This window comes from Labrus mixtus, chromosome 7 (genome assembly GCF_963584025.1).
Source record: "Labrus mixtus chromosome 7, fLabMix1.1, whole genome shotgun sequence".
In the NCBI taxonomy this organism is placed as follows: Eukaryota; Metazoa; Chordata; class Actinopteri; order Labriformes; family Labridae; genus Labrus; species Labrus mixtus.
Window position 1 is genome coordinate 25773566 of NC_083618.1, and position 11112 is coordinate 25784677.

General features: G+C 39.8%; 1 protein-coding gene across 3 annotated transcripts in view; it reads left to right on the top strand.

Moving 5' to 3' along the window:
- The window catches only part of LOC132977034 (contactin-4-like), a 163515-nt gene extending 152859 nt beyond the window's left edge, over positions 1-10656 (top strand). For 2 of the 3 annotated variants that reach the window (XM_061041381.1, XM_061041382.1), the window contains exons 16-23: positions 1231-1380; positions 2343-2413; positions 4857-5091; positions 5379-5494; positions 6421-6607; positions 6702-6814; positions 6911-7094; positions 7468-10656. In XM_061041381.1, the coding sequence (XP_060897364.1) occupies positions 1231-1380; positions 2343-2413; positions 4857-5091; positions 5379-5494; positions 6421-6607; positions 6702-6814; positions 6911-7094; positions 7468-7559 (1148 nt within the window). In that variant the 3' untranslated portion in view covers positions 7560-10656. The remainder of the gene's footprint in view (positions 1-1230; positions 1381-2342; positions 2414-4856; positions 5092-5378; positions 5495-6420; positions 6608-6701; positions 6815-6910; positions 7095-7467) is intronic. The other variant, XM_061041383.1, reaches the window with a different exon arrangement.
- Positions 10657-11112: the final 456 nt, after the last annotated feature.

The window sequence follows — 11112 nt, forward strand, 5'->3', positions numbered from 1 at the left end:
TTTTGAGCTAGGCTCTCTGCCTGGTCTTGGACTCAAACCTTATTTCAACTAGGTCTTGTCTTCGTCCTATGAGGACCTACAATCTGATTTTGTGACCGCCCACAACAACATTGGCAGGGGTATCACTTAATCTAATGTGCTTAGTCTGATATATGACATCAGTGCTGTGATTGATGTACTGCTTCATAACTTGCCCAATCGTTAACCTCCTATGATAAAAGATTAATGCAGAGGTGCATTTCCTTGAGTAGCACCACTACTGTAGCCGCAATCCTGACCAAATGGTTCTTTTTTTTGCCAAACATCCGGCCACCACCCTTCATGTGTTGGATGGTACTGTAGAAGGTACTGTATAATATCTGTGTAAATAGTGTTTTTAGTTCCTCCATGCCTGAGAAAAGGGAGTTGTTGAGACCTTTGTGTCTCTAAAACTTGACTGGAGTGCAAGGTGGTGCCATTCAACTAAGCGGCTTTTGTATCGGTGCCAATTTGACAGAATAGAAGAAAAAATGGAGAGCCATCTGCATTGCATTGCAACAACTTCCAACTCTTGGTGTACTGGGTAGCCTTGATGCTGCAGTCATTGTTGTTGCAGCAAAAATCAAAAGAATTAATGGAACGATAAAAGCCTGCAGTTGTATCTTTTTGATGACTACATGTTACTAATCATGATTGATTTAACCCCCAGGAAACACTTTACATGGATCCCATCCTGATGATGAAGCTTCTTGCCGAGGCTGTAATTTCATAGCACAAATGTATCTTTTCCCCACATCCTCTTTAATGGTGTCCTTCGCTTCATGCCTGAGTAGTGTAATGTGCATTTATCCCATTCTGTATAGCTTGTTCTATTGATATTTTTGTGTATTAAGGACACCTTGATATAAGATAGTTTTGCTTACCTCATTGATTTATCACATCAGGATCATTTATATGAAACAAAACCACATCATGACCTTGCAGGTAGACAGAAAGAAATTCACTTTTCATTATTTCTAGTGAAACAACCTGTCTCTCAAGCTGTCTATTCTTTCTTTACATGCTTCCTTTGTTTTGTTGTCTGCTTTTGTGTATGTCCTTGTGGGGGCGTAAACTCCTCACTACGATTGAGTCCTAGATACGTGGGACATTTCAGCCTGGTGGACTGTCTGCTGCTAATGCATGCACACAACAAAAACATGTAAAGTTTCTTGATACTGAAGGGGGCATTGTGTCTGTGTTTTATGCCAGTTCCTGAGATGGTGGGGGGCCACCGACTGACAGCTACAGTAATAGACCTGAGCCCTTGGGTGGAGTATGAGTTTCGAGTTCTGGCAAGCAACACCATCGGGACCGGCGAGCCCAGCAAGCCATCCAAACAAGCAAGGACAAAAGGGACCTGTATGTACTGCACGAGCGGAAAAAAGTCGTTTACCTCTATCAAAAACATTTGTTCTTTCTTTCCCTCTTACAGAAGCCCTAAGCAGACGTGCACCAAAACACTTTACTTAACTCTGTTTTCCTGTGATAGAGAGATATTTCAGTTAAGATTGTGAGAAAACAACCAAAGTGTCGCTGTCACCACAGGAAAGCAGAGTAAAATAAAGTACTGATTTATGTCCTTTCAGGGCTTCCATACATTCTATCAAAAACAGAATTGAATTTATTTCCCACATTTCTTTTTTGAAGTGGTCATAAAGAGCAGTGTTGAGAGAGTTTTGAAAACTACTCTCAGCCTGTTAAATATTATAATACCGCCGAGAGAGAGAGAGAGTTAGCTTTGCATAAAGACTGGATGTAAGAGGGAACTATCTGAAGTACTGTATATGAGAGTATAGCTTATTAATTCTTTTTTTTTTACTATCAGAAATCAGAAATACTTTATTAATCCAGTGGGGGTTTGGGACTTTGGTTGTTACAGTTGCTCTCAAGGAATGATTTAACTAACAAAACATATCGAGGGATTCATTGGCAGATTGGTTACACCCTAATATTTATCCCTTTCCAAAAGGCTGTATAATTAGCTAAGCTAATTATTTCACAGATGTAGTTTCATATTCAGTGGGCAGATGAAAGGTATCTTGCAAAACATCCGAGAAAACCTCAAATGAAAGTGCCATTAACATCCGAAGTTGTGTATAGTAGATTTGGTTTTAGTCCGGGTTACATCTGTACAACAAAAAATCAACCCGATTCAGCTGTGAAAACTTTTCTGTTATCTGACAGGAGTTCTGACTTTTGACTTCCATTATATTCAAAAGTTACTTCTCCCTACAGTTTCTGAAGGAGCACAATGATAACATGTGCTTTCTCAGCGTTGTGTGAAGTCAACAAGGCTAAGCTGATCTGTCTTCTTCCTTCAGCTCCGAAGGTCACACCAGCTAATGTGAGTGGAGGCGGTGGCAGTCGCTCGGAATTAGTCATCACATGGGAGGTAAGCAGACTTTCTCCAGACCCCCTCGCCCATGGAGGAGGGAGCCAGGCGCCATTATTCTCTTTGGATCTGGGCCTCTGTTTCATTAATAATAGCTCAACGGCTTAATGTATGGCATTTCATTTTTAAGAACAGAGAGGCAATAACTGCTGCTGTCACCCTAGGGAAGAGAAAAATGCTTTTGAGGTTTCAATAAGATAATTAAACTCAATGGTTCCTTCGAAGTCCCGACTTATTGTAGATTGTTTTTCCCATGTATTGTTCTTTCCCTTTATTTTCTTTCCATTTAACAATGCCTTCGCATACCAATCCAATTCTTAAAAAGCTCATAATTATTCACTTTCCTTAAAAGTATCAGCCTGTGCTGCGAAACATTAAAGAGAGCTAGTGATGATGTTTCAATATGCAAGAGTTCAATGGAAGTCCAACTTCTGCTTAACATCGCCATTATTTTGTCTCACCCCTGAATATCCCCCGAGGCATTTTAGGTTTGAAGTAAAACAAAGTAAGGAGACTTCCTTTTTTTATCTTAACTTTTAAATGTGGCTTTCAGCCCAAGGTTTGCAGTAAGAAAGAAAGCATCCTGATAATCTATAACAAATGGGTTTGAACATAGGCACACAGCAAAATGAGCAATCTCGCAAACCATGGGCTATCATCTGACAGCAAGATAGCCTCTGTTAGCAACTTTTCAGGGTCTCCAATAAAGCCGGCGGTAGGCAACAAAGGACTTCCTTTTCTGTGCATTGCCAGTGTTGTCAGTCTAGCAACTTTTCAGAAGAAGGTCCTTTATTTGTCCCCAAGGGGGAAATTACATTTTACTCTATGTTTTTTCACGCAGGAATACACACACAGGCATTGAGAGGCCATTTCTTAGAGCAGATTGTTACCTTCTCTTGCATACAGATGTTTGTTTATAGTGATTACTTAAACCTAAATCTTTAATAGATAACCACCAATGGGATCCTGTAATGCAGTAAGGCTTATACGTTGCCACTCTTTTCCACGCTGACTGTTATGGCACATGTTTAAACATAAATATTATATTTAACACAAAATGCAAACTTCATTTCATTATAAGGAAAAGCAGAGTGGCAATATTTCAAATGGATGGTTTCTTAGAAAACAGTGGATATACTTACAGATATAAATAATGTAAAATATGTTGTGAAGATATAGAAAGAAACTTCAAATGGAATAGAAGGGGGAGTAAGGTGTTCATTTGACTTTTGATTGAAGTATGCCTTGAATTCATTTTTGTTGAGAATCAACCTTATGTCATGTGTCAGATTTATTCAATCTTTATTTGTATAATTCTGACTCATAAGAAACCTTATCTCATGTCACTTTACAAATCGAGTATTCTTTTTAATATAATGAGTTAAAAAAAAATGTTTTATTAATAATTGCTATGAACAACACCAACTGATTACAATGTTTAGGAAAACTAAATAAGAATGATTCTTTTATGTTTTCAACTGTTTTTAATTACTTTGCAGTTCTAGAAAAAAATGTGTGCAAAACTAAAAAAATACAAAAAATCAAACAATTCATTGATACAAAAAGGGGACAAAATGAGCTCGAGAGCCATGTTCAAGTGAGGTAATTCAATCAATCAATCAATCGTATCTTAAACATGCCAGGCCATGTCACCCTTGTGAAAGAGATCTAGATCTCAATGGGTAAATTACCTGGTTAAATAAAGGTTAAATAAAAATCAATCAATCCTTATTTGTATAGCACCAATTCATTACAAATGTTATCTCTAGACACTTTACAAAATAGCAGGTTACTCTGTGTTATATTACCTACAAAGAATTGAAGACATTGTAAAATAAATTATGAAGAAAAATTATGAATTCCATTGAAAGCTTTTAACAAATCCTAAACCATACACAGAAAATACTCTTGAGTTCCTCATTGTGATTCTCATGTTTCTTTAAATATTCAGCTGATCCAAAGTTCAACTGGTCCATACCTCTTCTCTTATATCGATGCTAAAACTCTGATTTAAAAAAAAAAAAAAAGGTGTTTCGAGTGAAGTGAGTGGTTTTATCAACTGAAGTGAAGTCTGCAGTTTCAAATGTTTGACACATGTCATCAGTCTGGACAACAGTGGCTGAAAGAGTTTCCTGCAGAGTGCACCGTGCTGTGTAATGGATGTGTCGAGTTAAAGCTCTTCTATATATAAGATGTCATACTGTTGCTGAGCGTGACTCAGAAATAGAAAAACAACATTAGTTGTCTTGGTGCTAAATCATTTGTTAGTAAAAAAAGTAAAAAAAAGTAATGTACTACAATGTAATGCAATGTATCACAAAGTGAATTTAAAAAAAAAGTTAGCTAAGCGGTTAATTGAAAATCCATGCAAATATATAGTAACTGGTTAAATACAAAACATTGATAGAAAGATTTCTTTAGTCTAAGTGTTTTTTTCTTGCAGCCTGTTCCAGAGGAGCTGCAGAACGGAGCAGGGTTCGGCTATGTTGTGGCTTTTCGACCCCACGGCGCCACAGGGTGGATGCAGGCTGCTGTCCCATCTGCCGAAGCATCCAGATATATCTTTAAAAATGAGAGCATCCAACCTTTCTCACCTTTCCACGTGAAGGTTGGGGTTTACAACAATGAGGGGGAAGGGCCATTTGGACCCGTGACCACCATCTACTCTGCTGAGGAAGGTACGCATGATAGTGTGACACACATTTTATGGAGGAGCTCTATTTGCTACACCAATAAAAATTCACAAATACATAAAAAGATCTGTTCAGGGTCTAAACAGCAGCAGCAGATATCTTGCTGCCAGTGTTCCTCTATCAGCCCTTGCAGATGTCTTCCCCATACTTCTCTCCCTCTGTTGTTCAGATGAAAGAAATAGCTTTGAAACTGTTTTCATATTCCCTCCTAGAGGGGTCATCAAAGCTCAGTGTTTCTACACTCATTCAGAGTCTTTATGCTTTAATTCCAGAGCCTGGCCGAGCGCCCACCAGGGTCCGTGCTAAGAGCCTCTCTGCATCAGAGATTGAAGTTTCTTGGAAAGCTTTGCCTTGGAATTCCAGCAAGAAAAGAGTGCTGGGATATGAGGTGAGCTTGACTGAAATACTTTTGTTTTTTTTTGTGCTAAATCTGTATGCAAATGTGTTTGTGTGTGCATCCGTGCACAGAAACACGGCAACTAAAGCTGTTGAATCTTGTTCTCTTCTATTATTGATGAGCATTTCAGGCTCATGCACCTTGATGCCCTAAGACACAAAAGCTTTCTGCATGCATAATGGTCCTGCGTAGTCCCAGGCTGTGGGTTTAGCCGTGTTTCTCTTGATGTTTACCTAAGTACTGTAACCAACCCTGATTAGCGTACTGATGCAATACTCTAAGGGATAGAACGTTTAGCTTCTAATCCACACTCCACAAAGCAGTTTCAGACGCTGGCTTTTCGGCACAGTTAGCTCTTGTCATCTTAATTCTGCTCATTATTGAAACCCAAGGTGTGAATAAAAGGCACCATTTTCATGCACAAAGTGCCTGAATAATAAATTGTTGACCACTCAAAGTCAACAGAGGAGCAAGGCCTGAGCAAACCATTCCTGTGAGGGAAGACAAATTATATTTGTGCTGTCAAGCGTGCCAGCTATTTCAGCCCTGACAGGCGGGGTGACAAAGAAAATCTGTTATCAGTGAAAGTGGATGTCAGGGGATTTTCCAGATTCCTTCTTTTTCCTCTTTTTTTTTTTTTCCATTGCATATTTGACCTCAATCTTTACCACATAACTTAAACCAGGACACACGTCTGCCACGCAAAAAAAAAAAACTGAGGCACGTGAATCACGCTGAGCAAAGGCAATATGAGGTGACATGCTGCTTAAGTTTGTTTTAGACCTGTTTAAATGTTCTGTCCAGTTGAGTGCACACGTCCCTGGTTCTAGTTTGCAATTCATTGACAGAAAGCTTTTAAGGTGTCTGTCCTGTTTTCCTGCGCTCACATCTGTTGTTCTGCCCCGTTGCTTTTTCAGCTGAGGTACTGGAGTAGAAGTGAAAAGGAAGACACGGCCAGTATGCAAAGGACCGTTGGAAATCAAACGTCCACTATTATCCGTGGGTTGAAAGGCAGTACCGCGTATTACATCTCAGTGAGGGCGTATAACACTGCTGGGGGTGGGCCTCCCAGCACCACTGTCAACGTCACCACCAAAAAACCACGTAGGTATCACAGCGAGGGATTACAGCCTGTCACTCTGCAACGGTTCAGCTTTTATTTGAGGCGAATAATGTTTTTTTCCTTTCCTACCCTCAGCTCCCAGTCAGCCACCAGTTAAAGTGACATGGAACACATCAAACTCCAAGATTGTATTGAACTGGGAACAGGTCAGGGCCCTGGAGAATGAGTCAGAGGTCACTGGTTACAAAGTAAGCACCCAGTCGCTTGGCGTTATCAGAAAATTGTGTTTGTTGCCCCGGCGTCTGAACCTGACTTTTGATTGGACTCGTGCCATATTTCCTCAGGTGCTGTACAAGAAGAATCGGCACAGCCGCCCCAACGTCATGGAAACCAACACAACCTCTGTAGAGCTCGCTCTGCCCACTGATGAGGATTATATCGTACAGATAAAGCCGTTTGGAGAGGGAGGGGAAGGCAGCAGTAGCAGGCAGATCACCATCCGAGGGATACCAGGTCAGTGGAAAGCTAGTAAGTGCCTCCCTTGTCACTCCGTTGAATAATCCTCTCCCCTGCTAGCGTTTTGCCAGGACAGATAAGAAATCACAGTATCGAAAGAAACAGAGAGCTGGATAAGAGTATGCTACAAGAGACATTTATGTAAATATGGCCTATACTTGAAGCTTAAAAATATGAGCAAGTAAGATGAGCAATTTCTTTAGAGTATCTTCAATGTCTCTTTGTGCTGCTTCAGTAATAACTTTCAAGTATTTTGGAATGAAGTGATTTCAGCTGGTAAGTACCGAACCAGGCTCCACTGAAAAAATGAAATGCCAAAAGTCTTTCTTTTGTTTGTTTCATGGCAAACCGGCTAACAGCCTTGTTTCTTTTCAATTCCTTTCAGGCCCCAACGCAGTCGGCTCAGCATCCAAGGTCTCAACTCTATCAGCACTCAGTACAATAGCACTGTCTTTCACAGCACGGACATCTTTATGACAAACAGCTTCCAGCAGACGTTGCATCTGATGTGCAGACAGCTCAACGGCGGAATGCAAACACAGCCCACTCTGGTGTGACTAGATCCATTCATTTAGATTTTAGAGGCAGGAAGGAAGATGCTGACGGAAAACGAAGAAAAAAGAAAAAAAAAAAAAAAAAACACCATCGAGATGACAGGAAAGGACTCCCATTCAGCACCCATGTTAAGTAAAAGGGGATTGACTGATGTCGCGACTATGTTGTTACCAAAGCAGCTTTCATAAGAAAAAAAAAAAAAGAAAAGAAAAAAGTCTTGAATGCATCTTTTTGTATGACATGTTGAGCTTTTATAGATTTTTTTTCATAATTATTTTAATGTTGGTCTGGGCTTTCTGGGGTGAAAACAATTAAGCGTGTGGCAAATTACATCATCAATTATCCAAGTCTGGAGTTTAGGAATCTGATCGGACAGTGCACCTTTTCTCTTCTAAAATATTTACATGTAACTTTGGTTGTAAGACACCATAATCGCTTATTTTATGAAGTGCGTGTTCTAATAGGCTTATCTCCTACAACTCTGCATTCATGTATCTGCAATATTTCAATCAAAGCACTGCATCAACATGTTTGGTGTTTGTTGATATTGGTCATTATTCAAGTACTGCTAATGGAGAAGGGATAAGCGTTTCAAATCACGTGTCACCAGACAGCACGTTCTAAAGGAAGTAGCTGGTGAAAGTTAATTCAGAATGGACAAGATGGACTTGAAATTTCTTAAGTGTGTTCTATCTGCAAGAATGAGGGGACAAAACAAATATTTTGGGGGTTTCCTCCTAAAGAAAATCATGTTTACTGGCTCTAACTGCGTAAAGAAAAAGGTTCAGATTCATGTCAAATTTATCTAAATGCAATACTCACATACCATTTCTGCGTGTATATTCCTGTAATCATTTCTACTGTCCATACTGGCCCTTCAAAACATTTCTGCACTGTGCAGGATATTAGACAAAATCCTGGCAGTGTTCAGCTTTCTGAATAAGCTTTAAGCGAACATAGATTGGTAGTCACAGCAATTTTCTCATGAAATTACACTGACGCTGATATTGTGAGCATTTTGAATGTGATGCTTCCTGGAACTCAAATGTCAGGTAAGGATGTTATTCGGATCACAAACAGCACTTAAAAGCTTGAACTTGCCAACAGGGGAATTCTGAAGACTCATATTAGCTTCTGCTGAGCTCCAGATTTCAATTTTGCGAATAAGGAGGACTGTCAATGACGATAGAATTGCACTCGAAAGGGAGTACTCCAGGGCCAGTAAGGACAGATTGAATGTATATTGCTACCAAAAAAATCTGTTGCCGTCAGATAGCATGGAGAAGAAAAAAAAAAAAAAGGAAAGAGCGTTTTTAGCACGTCGACATTTTGTTCTCAGTCTTCTTGTAGAAGGGGACCAAGAAGTTCCAGAAAGTCAGAGTCCTAAAAGCCATTCCATGTGAGCTTGTTACCAGACACACAGCACCATGCTCTACTGGAGAGCCCCTCCCCTGGGTTCCTCTAACTTTTTCATAGGACCGCTTTGGTGAGCGGACCCTCGTGGCTGCCTCATGCTCCTCTTCTTTCAGTCGGCCCTGTGTTTTCGAGCTATTCTTTGCCTTCTGTGTGCCTCATCATATGTTCAAATTCCTCAGGTCCTTAAAGAGCCTTAACTTATCATGTGTATATCAAGAACATTAGAAACATAGATCTATGAAGCAGCCGCGGATGTTTACATGCTGCTGTGTTGATACATACTGTATGTGGCTGGGTCACTATGATTAGTTTGGATGGCATTCTGCTGTTTTGCATGGGATTTTGGCAATATATGAGGGCCCTGGCGCATTTTTATAGGTGTGTATTCCCACTAAAAGACGATGCTGCTGATCTTTTCCTTTCCCATTGTCTCCTAACGCCATGTGGGCGTGCTGTGCTACAGAGGTACAGTGCAGTCTGTATGTAGCTTGTAATCCAGTGAAGTAGTTTGTACTTTGAAGGGAGGTGTGCTGTAGGCTACTGGGTCTTGCTTAGATGCAAGAAATGCATCAAGAAAATGTGTAAAATACAGTTTTGTACACTTCAAATCATTTATATAAAAGAACCTTTCTAAAGAGATTATTTACTTTGTTTTTATGTAATGACTCTGTTTCATACTGTAGCTAACTGTTGCGCAGCATGACTGTGAGTCTTCTCTTTTTTGCCTATCTGCAAACGGACTGAATGGCTTTATAGGAACATGCAAGGTCCACGCATCTGACAGGTTTGTGTATAGGCCTATTGTATGTGTACCATGGAATCTGAACCATGATCAGCCTCCCCCCCCCCCCCCCCCCCCCCCCCCCCCCTTGTCTTTGCTTCTGTCTCAGTCAGCCCCTCTGAAATGTACTGCTGGTCTTCTGTCCATATACGCCCCTACATGAAGGGTTTCCTCTGTTGCTATTTGTTGTTTATACTGTGTTAATAAATATTATTGATTTATAGAACCGGACCCTCATCACGTTCTGTTGAAACATACGTCAATACAAATGACCTACATACAGGAGTAGTTCCACTTGAGCATTTTCTCAGACTACAAAGAAACTGAATGACATAAAATATCTGGATTTCACAGTTAAGAGGACCTGATCATCTTCATTATTTCATTAGAATACACTGAAGTGATTACGCACTCTATTGGGTAAGAAGACAAATGGAGTAAATGGTAAATAGACTTGAGCTTGTATAGCGTTTTTCTAGTCTTCTGACTACTCAAAGTGTTTTTACACCGCATGTCACCCCTACACATTCACACACTGATGGTAGAGGTTGCTATGTAGAGAGACCATCAGAAGTAACTAATCCCATTCATAAACATGCATACGCCGCTGACAAATCAACAGGAGCAATTCGGGGTTAATGTCTTGCCCAAGGATACATCGGACATGTTGCTGCAGGAGCTGGTGACCGAACCCCCAACCTTCCTGTTGGGAGGCGACCGGCTCGACCCACTGAACCACAACGGCAGGATTGTTGACTTAATCATCTTAATTTTATATTATTATTATTATTATAGTTTAAGAGCACAAAACACTGCATCATACATTTTCTATAACGCTGTATTGCCTCATTAGATTTTAAACGCTGAACAAACAGCTCTGTTTTCAAAATATTATATTATTTAAAATGTAGGCATTTGTTTAAAACAAGTCATCTCTAAAACAATCCAGTGATTGTCCTGTGTGACATGGATGTCTCGAGATATTAAACACTGAAATTAGTACTTCTAGTAATTTTTGAATGTTTTTGCAGGATTGTTCTTCCAACAACATGTATGCTTCTGTATCTGTATAAAGTGTGTTGGTTGCAGATGAACACTAGATGGCACTAAAACCACACAGTCGACTTGAGTCTGCACAGATGCCGTGCTGAATTCGGCCACAAGATGGCAAAACAAAACTTTATTTGTGTTTAACTACAATGACACATCCATACATAAATTATATATATAAAAACACATTTATTATTTATTATCATTTATTACATGTTATGAATTATT